Source organism: Pinus tabuliformis, chromosome Q, assembly GCF_031772625.1.
Source record: "Pinus tabuliformis cultivar Carrire ecotype Pingquan chromosome Q, CPIR1, whole genome shotgun sequence".
Taxonomy (NCBI): Eukaryota; Viridiplantae; Streptophyta; class Pinopsida; order Pinales; family Pinaceae; genus Pinus; species Pinus tabuliformis.
In genome coordinates, this window is record NC_142296.1 from 41915340 (window position 1) to 41932002 (window position 16663).

Below are 16663 nucleotides of genomic sequence, written 5' to 3' on the forward strand. Positions count from 1 at the left end.
ATAATATAAGTATCCTCCCAAGGAGTTTATGGGCATCACACCAGATATGTCGGAGTGGATCAATTGCAATATGTTTGTGGTCTTGATATTACTTGAGGGGAATGGTCCCCTTGTAAGTTTTCCTTTGGCACATCCCGGACATACACCTTCATGCTCTGCTTTGAACTCCAGCATACCTGTCACCATCTATATCATGCCCCTATCCTGGCGGTAGTCTTTCAACTGCACATAGGTGCGGCACCACTACACTTTTTCTTTTCACCAATACTAGAGTGTATGGACTATGCCTAACACCAACAATTAACCAATTTTCCAATTCTTCAAGTGTTAACATTCATGCAGCGGAATAACATTCATCTTCAATTAACATTTACATCATCTTCATTTATCATATGCACAGCGGAAATACTTCCTTTTAATGGGAGGGGAAACTCCAAGATTAGAGTCTACCCAATAATAATAATTCAGTGTTTTACAATTTTATTTACAAGTACAACCTTTGCCAAGAAGCCCCAAATTTCACCTTAGCAATTTTGCCAATTTTTCAGCAACTCAGCCTGCTCGTGTCGGGTCGCCCTTCGTTCAGCAGCGCCCACCTGTTCGCCGTTCAGGGTTGTCCACGTCCGTCGTGTCATGCATCTCGTCATCAGGCAAAGGCACCCAACCTACCGGTTTGGGTCGCTCTCTGCAGCTCGTCGAACCGGTAACTGCCCGCAGCTCGTCGCAACCTCTACAGCTTGTTCGTACCATCGCCCTCCGTAGCTCATCGCCGGGTAGAGGCGCCCACCCCGCCGGGTCGGGTCGCCCTCTGCAACTCGTCGTAGCTCGGCGCCCTTTGCAGACTTTCCGCAGCTCGGTGCCCTCCGCAGACTTTCCGCAGCTCGTCACACCGCAGACCTTCTGCACCTCACTTCTCTTTCTCCTCGTCTCGATACTACGGCCCTCGGTCCGCCTACACCTCGCCCTAGCTCTTTTTCTCTTCCTCTTGCTCGCCCAAGTATTGCTTTGCTCACTTGAACTTGCTTGAGTTCGATGGCCCCTTTCTCCAACTCGCCATCTCCAATATATAGGTGTTCTCCATGAGTTAAGGTGGCAGGCCGACCACACAAATTGCCCATGACAAATACCAAACAACATGTCGGCCAACCAACTCGCTCGTTTCCGCACATCGGCCCACCTAGGGCTTCTGCCATCATCTGTCGGCCCAACTCGTCGGTTTTTAGACACCTCTTATAAATCGTCGTACGTTCGCCCATACTTAGTCGATTTTCCCAATCTCGGTTTTTCGAATCTCCAAGTAACTCGTCGCATCGTCGCACAACTCGTCATCGCTCACTTGTCGGGGCGCGTTTAACCGAACACACCCGTTTGTTGTCACAAACTCGACTTGTCACACAACCAAAGTTTGTCTCCCACTGTCGCTCGTCGCACCTGTGAGCGCGCCTTAGCTCGTGGTTGTGACATACTCCCACACTTTAAACGGTTGTCGTCCTCGACAAGTCCATCATACAACTTTACAAAGTGTCCCTAGCTCCAGCATCTGCAAAATGTCCATGCTGCCCTCTCTCCAATCTATCCATGAGTCATGTCGGGCACTTAGCCAATTCTCCATATGGCTAAAGCATGACCCATCCCCCGCAATGATCATCATGTTCCTCCCTTGTCACGAGCATTTGCACCCCCTGCCATGAGGTCGCAACCTGCCCCAACAAGCTCTGCAACAATCAATGTTCCTTACTTCTCCGCACAAGGTCTCATCGTAGACATCCATGGTAAGGTTGTCCATCGCATCAGCAAACTGTCTTTGCCCTTCCCTGCATATGGCCCATCCTCCAAAATCTCCAATGAAACACAAGTAATAATAGGAATACTTACTTCATCATGAGGCTCCTCCATGTGAGTGCCTTCATCCGTCAATGTTTGCAATATGTACGATCGTGGTTCAACTTGAGCAATTGGAAGTGCCTCAAGTTCTTCCTCCATCGTTGTCACATCTGCAACATCTTCATACATCACGACTTCTTCTTCTTCATCGCAATCTGCAGCTACATCCAACCAAGTCGAAGAAGTTCCTCTTCAACATTCCTTTCCAAGACCTCAAGTTCATCATGAATCTGTGGGTTCTCTTCTTTCATAAGCCTTAACCAGTATAAGGTAAGTAAGAGCCTCCCTTGGCATTCTTCTCAACTTGCCATGTCCTATCGTTCAACTTGGCCCAATCACACTGCTTCACTACCTGCTTCACTTTTCTTCAAATCTTCAATCTACAAATCGTTCAAAGTCCGCGGAAACCAAAGCTCTAATACCAACTGTCACGCCCCTATCCTGGCGGTGGTCTTTCAACCGCACATAGGCAGGCGCGGCACCACTACCCACTTTCTTTTCACCAATACTTATGAATACGGGCTACGCCTAACATTCAACACTTAGTTATTTCTCTTCAATTCTACTAAGCACATTCATTACATAGCGGAAATAACATTTACATCATCTTCATTTATCAATATGCACAGCGAAAATACTTTCTCTTAATGGGAGGGGAAATTCCCAGATTAGAGTCTGCCCAATAATAATAATTCAATCTTTTACAACTTTATTTACAAGTACAGACTTTGCCAAGGAACCCCAAATTTCACCTTAGCAATTTTGCCAATTTTTTAGCAACTCGACCTGCTCGTGTCGGGTCGCCCTCCGTTCAGCAACGCCCACTTGTTTGCCGTTCAGGATTGCCCACGTCCGTCGTGTCATGCAACTCGTCACCGGGCAGAAGCGCCCACCCTGCCGGGTCGGGTCACGCTCCACAGCTCATCGCACCGAGAACTGTTCGCAGCTCGTCGCACCGGTTACTATCTGCAGCTCGTCGCAACCTCCATAGCTCGTCTGCACCATTGCTCTCCACAACTCGTCGCCGAGCAGAGGCGCCCACCTTGCCGGGTCGGGTCGCCCTCCGCAGCTCGTCACAACTCAGCACCCTCCGCAGACTTTCCGCAGCTCGTCGCACCGCAGACCTTCCGCAACTCGCCTCTCTTTCTCCTCAGCTTGGTACTGCAGTCCTCGGTCCGCCTGCACCTCGCCCTTGATCTTTTGCTCTTCCTCTTTCTCGCCCAAGTATTACTTTGCTCCTAAGTTGCAGAAAACGTTGGAGAAGGGTCCGTTTCCGGCTGAAAACGAAATGGAAACGAGGAAACTTGTACCAAACAGCCTGGAAACGCGTTTCCGGCCATATTGACTCGTTTCCTGACGAGGAAATGTGGCCAGTATGGCCGGAAACGAGTTTCCAGGCCGTACGACGGAGTTTCCTCTTCCAGCTTGATTTTTTCTTGTATTTTATTTTTATTTTTATCTTTTCGCTTCTAATTTTTTATTGGGCGACTAATATATCTTCTGGATGCTTCTAGATGCCTCTCAAGTTATAAAAAAGAGGATTTTTTTGAGTGGGGCAGCCTAATGTTCAAGCCTATGGCCCTAGTGTTGATATGCAGTTCATGGTAATGTTAAATTCTTATTTTTCATTTTCATCATTTTACTTAAATTTTTAACATTACCATGAAATGACTCAGGATGTTTGAGAGTGCTTTCGCCCTCATTGGATTTCATATGGAGAAAGTAGAATTTTAGATCTCACTCAAAATCCAACAGACTTATTTGTTTTTCAGGATTTCAGGATTGGGGGATTGCAATGTTTCCATTGGATTTTGTCATGTATTAGGGTATGGAACTTGTATTTAATCAAGAGAACCAAGCCCTCTATGCAGGGGAGACTCCCAATAATCAAGAGCATGTAGGGTACTAGGGTATGGAACTTGTATTTAATCAAGAGCACTAAGGTCGTTTGACTATGTAGGAGGAAACTACCAATCAAACACAAGACAAGAAATTAGAAATTTCTCGTGGCTGATTTTGGATATTGCTATTTTCATTATGTGATCATTCATGAGTAAATGTGATGTAAATTTAGAGACTTATAGTTTATGCATTGATAATTGACAATTTAATCATAATGTAATAAATTAGAATGTATCATATATGCTTTATGATTGCACATATTTCTTAAATGTCTTAATATATATATATATATATTGTGTTTCCCCATTTCCAAAATGGGGGGGGTCACGTTTCGTACCCATGCCCATTTCGGAAACTCGTACCCGTTTCCCCGTTTCGTGCAACTTAAATTGCTCACTTGAACTTGCTTGAGTTTGATGGCCCCTTTCTCCAACTCGCCATCTCCAATATATAGGCGTTCTCCATGATTTAAGGTGGTAGGCCGACCACAGAAATTGCCCATGAAAAATACCAAACAACACGTCGGCCAACCAACTCACCCGTTTCCGCACGTCGGCCCGCCCAGGGCGTCCGCCACCATCTGTCGGCCCAACTCGTCAATTTTTCGACACCTCTTATAACTCGTCATACGTGTGCCCATACTTAGTTGATTTTCCCAATCTCGGTTTTTCGACTCTCCAAGTAACTCATCGCATCATGCACAACTTGTCGTCGCACACTTGCCGAGGCGTGTTTAACCGAATGCAACCGCTCATCGTCGCAAACTCGACTCGTCACACATAACTGAAGTTTGTCTCCCACCGTCGCCCGTCGCGCATGTGAGCGCACCTCAACTCGTGGTCATGACAATCTGTCTCACATTGGGTAGGGCCTTATAATGAAGATGGGCGAACCTCCGGTGCCATAGTTCAGATTGTAGAGATGTGTCGCAAGACATGGTTCCCAATGGACTTCCTCCAACTTAATACAAAGTTTCAACCCTGAACCTAAGAGTAAAAGCATCCTTGAAATTTCTTTTCCAAACATGTACCTTTCCATCAATAAAAGCCACCATGAATCCTTTATCTTCCATTGCTGAAATGGACACCGGGTTCTTCTTGAGATGGGGTACATATAGTACTTCTTGCAAGTGAATAGTGTTACATTGATTCAATTGAAGGCTAACATAGTGTTACCTTGATTCAATTGAAGGGTAACATTCCCTACTCCCTTCACGAGATAGGTGGTATCGTCTCCAAGGATGATCTCCAAGTTTGTCTCCTTTTCTATCAGATTAGGGAGGGCTTCCTTGTATCCGATGAAGTGCCTTGAGGCACTACTATCAATCAGCGAATTTCCCAAAGTATCCGGAGGAGAGGCAGTTAAGAGCGTCGATATAAGATAGTACTCTTTTTGCTTATTGTTAACAACATTGGATTCATCATACATGGAGTTCCTTGATTTCTTGGAGGGTCAACCATTTCCTTGATGTTGCGCATTCCTTTTTCCTTTGCCATTGGACCTGCCATTCCTTTGATCGTTGCTGTTATTGTTGAAGTTGGCCCTGGAGTTGTTATGATAGTCATCATCTCGAGGTGTAACCCTTTTATTAGGACATTCCCTTGCATAGTGGCCAAACTTATTGCAAACAAAGCACTTGCCCTTCCTTCCTCCCTTAGATCCAGGCTTTCCATGGAAATGACCTTTAGACCCTACATTATTCCCCTTTTGGCATGAGTGGAGAATGCAGTGGGGTTGTTTCTATTAGAAGGCATTTCTTTCTCCATCATTCTTGTTTCTTCTTGAATGCATCTCGACATCAATTCTTCAAACCCTGTAATTCGACCATTGATGATTATAGTGGTTCTAAATACATACCACTCAGGTGGGAGTCCTCCAAGGGTGGTGAGAGTAAGTTCCCTGTCAGGAATGACTTCTCCAATCGAGAGTAAATCATTATTGATCTCAGTAATCCTCAAGAAATAGGATTGAATGTATATCATTCAACTTATTCTTGAGAAAGAGAATTTGATTAGCATTACTAACCTTGAACATGCCGACCAACCCGTCGTATATCTCCTTGGAGGTCTTCAATTCGGAAATATAGGCCACCAGATGCTTGTCACTGGAATCCCTGATAATCTTCTTCGCTTTGACTTCAGCCTTATTGTACTTGGTCTTCGCAGCAGTTGGTGATTTGAAGGAGGCTCAGGGGTTTTACCCTGCACATAATCCATCACTTCCTTCTCTTCCAAGTTCAAATCAAGAGACATCTTCCATCCATGATAGTCAAATTTATCATGGAGCTTGTCTTCAACCAGGAAGTAGGATGAGGAACCCATTGAGACTTTTGTCCTTGTCCAATTGTCTTTGGTGATTGCTCTCACTCTTGCTTGGGCTTTGTCTTCACCTCAACTCCGATACCATGTTAATTTTAGGCAACAATGGTATGTTCTATGCTTTAGAGCAATTTTACTTCAATTTCTTTATGAGCCCAATATCAATTTCAGTTTAGCAATCACATAAACATGTAAGTAAAATGCTGATAGAACATAAACATAAACAGTAGAAGACAAGCCAAGGCAAGAGGACACAAGATGTGGCACCAGCCAAGGACAAACCCCAATGTGGGAATCCCTTGATTAAATCTTCTTTTAGTCTTCAAAGAGGGAGTACAATTTACAAATTTTGATAATTTATAGCAGCAGCAAAAGAGCCCTAACCAGAAAAGTCAACGCTGGTCAACAGGGCAGATTTCTTCCTCAATTCAGCTCGGTCAAACCCAATCAACTTCGGCCTCCAACAACAAGTCTAATAAGCCCAAAATACTCCGAAAAGGTCTAGTCAAAACTGGTCAACAAAAGTCAAGTCTGCGGCCAGCCCTAGTACAGTCAACGTTGGTCAAACAGGCGGTCAGATTGGCTCGGTTCTTGTGCCCAGATCTGCGTCTTGCTAGGACATAATTCCTCCACCCAGAATCGCACCAAAAACAGGTCAACGCTTGGTTAACACAGTGAAGACAGCCTTCTGCAAATTTGGTCAACGCTGGTCAATTGCTGGAACAGAAAAGTACAGTCCTTCTTCGCACGTGGAGAGCTGCCCAGAAATCCATACCCAATCATGTGAGGAGAGAGAGATGTGTGAGAAGTGAAGTATGTCCAAATGAGGATGAGGCATCATGTATTTATAGGCTAACGTTGAGGATGAATAGACGTCACTGTTGGGATTCTGAGCCTACATGAGTTGGCTGGCCGACCTTGACAATTTGTCCATAATCAAAATAAATTCATAACTTCATTTGTACATGTCAAAATTAGATGATCTTTAGATCAATCCTACACCTCTCCAAGAGAGGAATCTAATAAAAATATAAGTTGTCATAAATAAGATGACCCATGTGGAGTTTGGCCCTGGTTTCCAATTTTAACACATTTTGAGTATGGTACATTGGGAATTGGCTCTTCATAGTAACCACCTCTCCTTATTAGGGTGATAAGGTGGGGAGGGTGAGAGCATCTTGTGGAAGAGAAGGTTGAGTAGGCCTCAAACCTTTGATGGTCGAAAGGGCGTCTAGATGGTGGCTTAGCAAAAGGGCTGAGAGGGCTAGAAGGGGGTCGAGAGGACCAAAAAATCCCATTGAGCCGAGCAGAGCTGAGAGGGTTGAACGAGCCAACTAGGGTAGAGGATCAGGAGCAAGAGGCCCCTAGGTTTGAGTATGAAACAATAGCACTAACAGCAGGGGCATAGCCTATAGATCTGGAGGAGTAGCAAGATGTTCCTTCAAGCTCTTCCAAGAAGAGGCCGAGATGGGTCTGAGGAGAAGACACACCATACAACAACGCTAGCCTCAGGAGGAGTGTTGTGATACACTAGTGCTCAGTTCTGAGGAAAGAGGACAGAGCAACAAAGGAGATCTATGTGAGTAATATTGCAGATTTCTTGTTGTGTTGAGTCCGAGGAAAGAGCACAGAGTAGCAAAGGAGATCTTGATGACTAAAATTGCAAGCTTTTTGTTGTGTTGAGTCTGAGGAAATAGCACGGAGCAGCAAAGGAGATCCATGTAAGCCAAATCGAGGATGGATCTAAGGCTTGATTCGCTAGATCAGATCCAGGGTAATTGTTGTAAATGTAATTTCCCTGAGGGGCATTATCCCAATAAGGGAGCCCAAGTAGGTTTTGCAAAAAAATTAATGAAGAACTGTTGATTGGGAAAAACTTGTGTGTAATATGCTTATTGTGCATGATCTAATTGTTGGTTTTATAAGTTTTGTTATGCATAATTTTTTTTGGTTAGACACATCAGTGTGTTTCAGTTCATTAGTTGTGTAAAGTTAATAGGAAGTTGTTACCAGATCTAGTGTGTGTGTGTGTGCGCATTGAATCTAGTGCCCACAAAATTCTAACATGGTGTCAGAGCATGGTTTTTGAGAAAGGCAGTTGGATATGAGATTCACACAGGTGATAGCTCTAAGAAGGAGCTATTGGAACTATTGCAAGTAGCAACAATGCTTTGAATACCCATGCCAGGAGAGTTGGCTAAATATGGCACATTGCTTGTATGGGTCGTAAAGGCCAGGATCAACAGGCCTAGTGCCACAAAGCAATGCGAAGGATCGTGCCGCAGGTAGAGAATTGTGTTTGGCATGATCGAGTAGTTGCAGGATGCAATGGCCAGTAGGAGTCGTTGGGAAAAGAATTTGTGGCGACAAGAACAAGCTAGCAAATCTTGTAACAACCAAGAGGGCCACTTGCAAAGGTCGTACAAAATGTACAAAGGATTGCCAACAAGATTGGCGGAGGTCATCCCTCAAAGGGAGAGAAAGAGACCATACCAGTCGAGGGGTTTAGAAGCAATGCTAGATAGACCTAGCACTGGGAGCTACAACATGGAGAATGAGGCTTCGGACATTGCACAAGAACCAAAGGGTAAGCCAGTTCTAGGTGGTTCTTCCAAAAATACCTTCCTCACTTAAAGACCGAGTGCTAGATTTTGTATCTCAGAAAGATACTTCAGAGGGTTGAGATAGCCATTGGAGATCCAAGTGAGAAACTTTAAGTGAAGGTGAAGTAAAGACCTTGAGCATCGAGAAGGCTTGCAATCTGGAGTGAGAGGGAGTTAGGATTGAGAGGGAGTGAGAAGGCTTAGGAGGGAGTTAGTCTTCAGAGAGAGTCAACAGGCTTAAAGGGAGTCAATAGCTCAGAGGAAGACATCCTTCAGGTTCAGGAAATCATGGTGCAAGATGGCCATGCAGGATGCTCAAAAGCAGGAATCTTCTAAGAGTATGGTGTCTATAAAGAAGAGCCCTTGTCATACAATGAGAATTGCCTTTGTGTCATATGGCGTAGTTATGGTAGCAAATAAAGGGTGGAAATGTGTTCTAGGTTTGAAGGCAAAGCCACTTCGAGGTGGTGTTGTGAGAATAAATCACTTGCTAAGAGGGAGTGTTGATGTTTTGGGTAGCATCAAAGTATTCTCTCGTGTGGTGTAAGTGGGCTAAGTGATGGGGCTATGGTATTACCCATAGTATTTGAATGACCCATGGTATTATGACCCATGGCAGTGCACCCTTCGAGAAGTATAAATCAATGTTGTTAAAAGCGCGAGCGGGATTAAATCGGCGCCGAGAATGAAGCGGAAAAAATAGGAAAAAGCGGAAAAAAAGCGGAAAAAAAACGGGGAAAAAAGCGTTTGGTACAAAAATATTCATTTTTTTTCAATTTTTTTCAATTTTTTTAATATATAAACCATCTACAACATAAAATAAATACATTGACACATAAATATGATAAGAAAACTAATATATAAGATGTTTAATATCATTTCTAGCGCTAAAATCACACATAACATTGAATCATGTCCTGAATAGTAAGTCCTGAGTCCTGACTCCTGAGTCCTAGCTCAGCCTCAAAATATCAACAAAAAATATGATAATGTATTTCATCATGTCATAATGTCATAGACTCATATACAATAAAATGAAAGTCTAATCCTATTGATTTCCTCTGCCCCTCTTGCGAGAAAATGTCACAGCTTTCTCTTTCCCTCTAGATGTAGATGTTGGTGCCTGTGTTGGTGGAAATGGCAAAGGAGTCTGATGTGCTCTAGAAGCTGAAGAACTAGAAGTATGAGCTACAGGAGGTAGACCACGTCCTCTACTGGTCCTAGTGGTAGCCCGGGTAGGCGGTGTCACCTCCTCCTCCTACTCCTCCTCCTCCACCACCTGCTCCTCCTCCTGCTCCTCCTCCTCCTCCTCCTCCCCCTCATCCTGCACTAACCAATCATCAGTAGAATCCATGAGAGGCCTCTCGGCCTCAACCCTCCATGCAGCAGTGGTGTCAATCCCATCCAATGAGATGGCATCCACATCAGGTGTCCTCTCAAGTTGCCTCACCCACAATCGAAGATTGTAGTAGACGTAGACCATGTCATTAAGTCGCTGGGACTCCAACCTGTACAAAGATCATGAAATAATAATTAATAAATCCAAATTTTCATTATAAATCGTGCTGCCACGGACCCCCGAGCTTTTTTACGAAAAAAGCGGGCTTTTTTCGAAAAAAGCGGCAAAAAAAATTTTAGGCGCTTTTTTCCCATAAAAAGCGCGATTAAATCGGCTTAGGGAAAAAAGCGCGCTTTTTTGAAAAAAGCGCGATTTAATCGCGCTTTTAACAACACTGGTATAAATACAAGGGTGAGTGATTCATTCTCGTCATTGTGTGGCTAGGCGAGAGAGTTATTCCCACAGGTCGTGTAGGCCTCAAACCTTTAAGGACCAAGAGGGCTCATGGAAGGTGGTCGAGCAAGAGAGCATCTTGTGAAGGAGAAGACCGAGTAGAGTAGGTCTTAGACCTTTGAGGGTCGAGAGGGCCTGTGGAAGGTGGTCGACAAGAGAGTTACTCTCTCAAGAGGAGAAGGTCAAGTAGGCCTCAAACCTTTAGGGGTTGAGAGGGCTTCTGGAAGGCAGTCGACAAGAGAGCACCTTGTGGAGGAGAAGGCCGAGTAGGCCTCAAAAATTTGAGGGCCAAGAGGGTCTATGGGAAGTTGTCGACAAGAGAGCATCTTGTGGAGGAGAAGGCCGAGTAGGCCTCAGACCTTTGAGGGCCTGTTGAAGGTGGCTTGGAAAGAGAGACAAGAGAGCCAGAAGGGTCGAGAGGGCCAAGAGGGCCAGAACGGCTGAGAGGACCAAAAGGGCCCAACAAACTGAGCAAGTTTGAGACGGCCAAGCAAGCCAACAAGGGTACATGATCAATAGTAAGAGGCTCCTAAGGTTGAATATGGACTAGCAACACTAACAGCAGGGACATGGCCTATAGATCTGAAGGAGCGAGATGTTCTTTCGAGCTCTACCAAAAGGAGGCTGAGATGGATCCAAGGAGAAGACACACCATACATCGGAACTAGCCTTAGGAGGAGGAGTTTGATATTCCACTATAACAGGCCCGAGGAAAGGGCACTGAGCTACAAAGGAGATCTGCATAAGTAATATTGCAAGTTTGTTGTGCAGTTGTTGTGCCAGGTCTAAGGAAAGCGCACAGAGTAGCAAAGGAGATATACATGAGTAATATTGCAGATTTGTTGTTGTGCCAAGTCTGAGGAAAGAGCACAGACCAGCAAAGGAGATCCCGATAAGCCAGAAAGTGGATGGATCTAGGGCCTGATCCGCTGGATCAGATCCATGGTAATTGTTGTATATCTAATTTCTTCGAGGGCCATCATCCCAGTAAGGGAGTTCGAGTAGGTTTTGAGAAGAATTTAACGAAGAACTATTAATTGGGCAGAACTTGTGTGTAATATGTTTATTGTGCATGATCTAATTGCTAGTTTTATAAGTTTCATTCTGCATAATTTGTTTTTGGTTAGAAACATCAATGTGTTTCAGTTCATTAGCTATGTAAATTTAATAGGAAGTTGTTGTTGGATTTTGTGTGTGTGCAATGAGTCTAGTGCCCACAAAATTATAACGAATGCAATCTCGGGATCGAAAGGTTTAGCAAGACGATGCGTTATCAAATTAAAGAGATTTGGCAACAAGACAATGCACTATTAAAGTAAAAAGATTAGCAAGACAATGCGGTATTGTAACATGCTAGTGTTATGTACATTCAACACTACAACACATTATAATTAGAAGACTCTTGAAATTCCCATATTTAACAAATTTTGAGCATTTTATTGTCTCAAGCAACTAGATATTTGCAACTATGAAAAAGTCACATAACATTCTAAACCATGCAGAAAATGATCCAACCAATAACATGTATACTTACGATGGCAGGTCATAAAGGCGCACACTGTTATCATTGTAAGAACAAAGCAAAATAGGTTTGGCTTGTTCATCATTCATTTTACTCAATGCAAGAACACCCTGCGCAAAAGGAAACCAAGAAAAAATAATTCACTTATAAACCTTGTGCATTATCTAGTGACTAGATAGGACATGAATGTTAAAACATGTCAATTCAATTCAGAAAATCTATGCAGCTAAGAATCCAATAAAGTACATAGAATTTTCATATGGCTCTCCAGATCCATACTATATCTTCTCCAGGCATGAATCCATAGATAATTTGATATGCTTTCCAAGCACAAACTATAAGCTCTCAACCTAGTTATTTAGGTTTTAAAAATGTTAAGAAATCCCCAAAGGGAACTATGAAAAACTTTCTTTCGTTCTTGTATGTAGTTTCTGATTCACAAAGGTCTTTCCCTAGGTCTCTAAACTACGACAGTCGATAAATCATAAAATTAAATAGTTGCAACAAACTAGAACAAGCATAATAAAACTATTTAAGATATCATCTGTAAGCTACTTTGCGCTGAAAAAAAATGAAAAAAAAAATGCAACACCATCCCATTGAACTGTTACCCATCTATGATTTCAAATCCTAAGGCTACCTTGGAAGCACAGAGCAATGTAGCTTGGTTGATAATTCATAGATAGAGGACAAACAACTTTAAGAAAGAGACAATATTGCATTGCAGCTTAGTAAACATGTTTTTGCATAAGTTAACATCTAATTAGAAAATGCATACAAAAATTGTAGACAATAAGGATATAGATAACATACATGTTCTTCAATATGAGTGTAAACCACTTCAAGGGCTCCAGTTGATGCAGCAGCCCAGACCTGGATTTTAATGAGGTAAAAACCTCCAATGAGCTTTGTACACCTTCATATTTCCAGATAGATGTAATGATATATATCAAGAAACTTTCCTCACCTTCACTGTGCCGTCTAAAGAGCACGACAAGAGAAATTGTTCCCAACAAATAAGAGACATCACAACTGATGTGTGATCTTTCAAGGTCTGTATACATTCAAAAGTTCTCAAGTCCCAAACCTGTGAATTTGTTTAGACAATGTCAAATATAAAATCATCATACAATGTCAAATATAAAATTAAATCATCTAAATCTAAGATGTACTTTTCTTGAATTGCAAGTTCATGGAAAACATTGATATTTATTGAGAGTACTGCTATATCCAAATTGAACTAGTTTTAAGGAAAACAACAGATTCTCTTGATTTGTAAACAAATAAAAGTATTTGCAAAATACAAAGAAACTTACTCTTATTGTGTGGTCCATAGAAGCAGAGTACAATCTATCTTTCTCTGAGACTAATGAGATAACAGGCAACATATGACCTGTGAGGAACGCTGCAGGGTGAAATGTATCGGTTGCAGAATTAAACTTCCATGCCAGAATAGTGCCATCCTGTGGTATGGAAAGTAAAAAAACAAATCAGCAGGGCTATATAATTCAATAAAATAATTACCTATATTTAATTTGATAGAGCAAAACTAATGACACGTGATTACAGAAAGGCAAGGCAAAGGCAAGGCAGGAGTTTCCTTACATGTGTTCCAGCGAAAATCGTTTGATTAGCGATTGCCAGGGCATAGACTTGTCCCTTAGGGCCGTCTAATAATAACTCTGTCAAGTTGACAGTATTCAAAACCTTCAAAGTAGATACACTGTGTTAACTTACGGAATTCATTCTGTTTAAATCAATTATGAGGCTAAGGCTAAGCGTGTTAAATTACCTTGACAGCATTACAAAGGCCGACAAAAAGCCATGAACCTTCACTCAGAAGACATCCAACTTTGCTGTCGCTGCCCAAGGGGATATCCGTGCCCTGTTTAAGAAAGAAGATGGTAAGCTTTCATAAATAGATTAGAAGAGAGGAGAGAGAGGAGAGGAGAATTTTAGTGTATGTAAAAGCTTAAAGTACCTGCCCTGTATGGCAGTCCCAGGCTATAAGCTTGTTATCTTGGCCAACAGAACAGAGTTTGGCAGATCCTGAATGCGAAAGAAAATTGATTCCTCGAATAGGCTGCGGGAAGGAGTTCAATTATCAAACGGATATGCATACAAATCAAGGATACCCAGAAAAAACTTAACGCTCACCTAAACTTTACCGAACTAAGAAACAGAGCAAATAATAAGGAAACACTCTGATAAAGTGATTATGCAGAGCGAGCAAGCAACTAAATCAAGAACATGCAAAGCAAGAAACAACCAAACCAAAAGCATACAAAGCAAATAAGGAAACTAAGAAACAACCTAAGCATACCTTGTTATCGTGGCCAACCAACTTAGTCAAGAAAGTGACATTGGAACCTTCAATAACATGGGAGTGCAGATATTTGCAGTCGTCGCTTGCGTACTTGCAATTGCCTGCAAGCCAATAGCGGCATGCTTTATCCTTTTTCTGAATCTGTCCTCTCCTGCATCTGCTATTATTCCTTCTGTCCATGTTTTCTTCACATCTCTTTGGAGCTACAACCCTTTTGGAGGTGTGGCTGTAGGAGTAGGAGGTTGAGCTTTTATTATTTCCTCCTGCTGGTTCTGGTTTGTCTGAGATGATATCCATGTCGATAGCCATCGCTACAGATTTCTCAGAGAGGATATCCATGTCAATCTCCATCGCTACGGGTTTCTTTGAGATGATTTCTCTGTTATTATGCAGTCAATTCACTCTGCTATTATGCAGCCAATTCACACTTTGTTTCTTTGAGATGATTTCTCTGCTATTATTGCAGCAAATTCACTTTCTGTTCTTCTTCAATCGTTTGCAGATGATAATGCAATCGCTTCTCTGTTTATGTGTGTTGTTATTTGAAGTAATATTAGCGTGTGTTCGCGGCTTTTGCATGTGTGTTGCTATTTAAACAAACAACTACCAGTGAACACTAAGTAAATTCCATCGTTCCTCGCGCAATGCAACCAATTCGTGCGTCTCTTTCTTGCATGCGGATCGTTATCTCAAGTAATATTTTATTGCATGCGTGTTGTTATAAACAATTTTTTTTTTAAGGAACTGAAAGAACGCTAGTTATCTTAACACGCTCGCAGTACAAGTTATAAGCTACAAATTTTATATATATATATATGTTTTTTTTCAAAATATATGGGATGTGAGAATGTATTATAATTGAATGTAGTTACAAAAAACATCTATATAAAAAATATTAAATTTACTTGCAATTAATTGCATGCAGGAAGATATCCTAAAAATATACAAATGAAAAATTATATAAATTAAATTATAAATTCAACAATATCATTAGTCTATATTTTCAAGAGAATATTAAAAGGGTATTCAATGCAAGTGTTTGTCGAGTAGTATGAAGCTTACATAAGTTGTAGTTTATTAACTCATTATCAACAATGACTTTTGTATTGCAAAATAACAATCTTCAAAGCTTTTATTTTTCCAGAAACTCTTTATCATTAGAATGCTTTTGAGATTCAAAATTTGATTTCATTAATGTGTGTCTCAAGCTATATATGAACCGTGTAATGTTTATGGGAGTGTCTAGACAATCATTGATATATAATATGCTCTTTCTTTTAAATTTCTATAAGTCATAAATGTTCATGCACATAGCATACATAGAAATTCTATGTTTGTATTTAACAATAATTAGTTAATTACACCAACTATATTGCGAACCATAAAAACATATCAATGATTGGAAAAGCACAAATATATAAGAAATATAAACAACTTTATACCCATTGACTTTATTATGGACTAGCAATCATGTAACTTTATACCCATTGACATTGTTATGGATTAGCAATCAAGTAATTATTACACTCATAGGAGATTTTTTTCCCTACATTCAACACGACAATGGATGATGACTAAGCATCACACATGGCATAATTTTATGAATTTGTGTACATACTTTTGCACAAGAAATAAGTACTCACTCCTAGGAAACATTGGGTTATTCTTAGATATCCTTCTTCCATCTTGTTTTTCTATTTGGATCTCCTACTAGAAATTTTGAGTAGGGTAGTATTATTATTATTGTCTCAAGGGTCGTTAGAACCTCGATTGACTCAACACAAGGAGATGGGTTACATAGATTAAATGAAAACTTATTTGATCTCAATTTCTTCCTTTCCATAGCTAAAAACAAAGAGTGGTTCCCATGTGTTTTTCCTACAACTCTTATTGGATCCTTAACAATTAACTTGGTAGATATGTTCTCAATTGGAAATTAATTGATATCATCAAAAGTTTAAGTTAAGGACACAAGAACATAAGTTTTCCCTTGCAATGGTAGTTTTTTGTTCATGTTATGAACTATAAAATAAGGAGACCACTTTTCATGCCCTTAGAGAAACTATACAATTAAAGGCACCCCATGAATCTCTAGGAATGTGGCACCAACGTTCTTTCTTCCCAATGACTTGCTCAACTTGGGCTTGCTTGAACTTCGATTAGGCCTACTCCCATATTCTATGGTTAAGTGTTTGCAAAATTATGTTTACTTAACCAAAATATCACGTGTATAAACTACAATCTTTTACATCATGTTATACATAAACATACAAGTACACAACATAATATGGTGTGGGTGACTCACCAACCTAATAC

General features: G+C 41.4%; 1 protein-coding gene across 1 annotated transcript in view; it reads right to left on the bottom strand.

The window, feature by feature from the left end:
* LOC149218191 (zinc finger CCCH domain-containing protein 17-like) overlaps positions 1-14915 on the bottom strand; it is a 34676-nt gene extending 19761 nt beyond the window's left edge. The window contains exons 1-8 of the mRNA XM_089386503.1: positions 14345-14915; positions 14003-14104; positions 13814-13906; positions 13627-13728; positions 13338-13484; positions 12989-13108; positions 12835-12894; positions 12034-12131 (exon numbers count right to left, since the gene is read on the bottom strand). Of these exons, the coding sequence (XP_089242629.1) occupies positions 12034-12131; positions 12835-12894; positions 12989-13108; positions 13338-13484; positions 13627-13728; positions 13814-13906; positions 14003-14104; positions 14345-14698 (1076 nt within the window). The 5' untranslated portion in view covers positions 14699-14915. The remainder of the gene's footprint in view (positions 1-12033; positions 12132-12834; positions 12895-12988; positions 13109-13337; positions 13485-13626; positions 13729-13813; positions 13907-14002; positions 14105-14344) is intronic.
* Positions 14916-16663: the final 1748 nt, after the last annotated feature.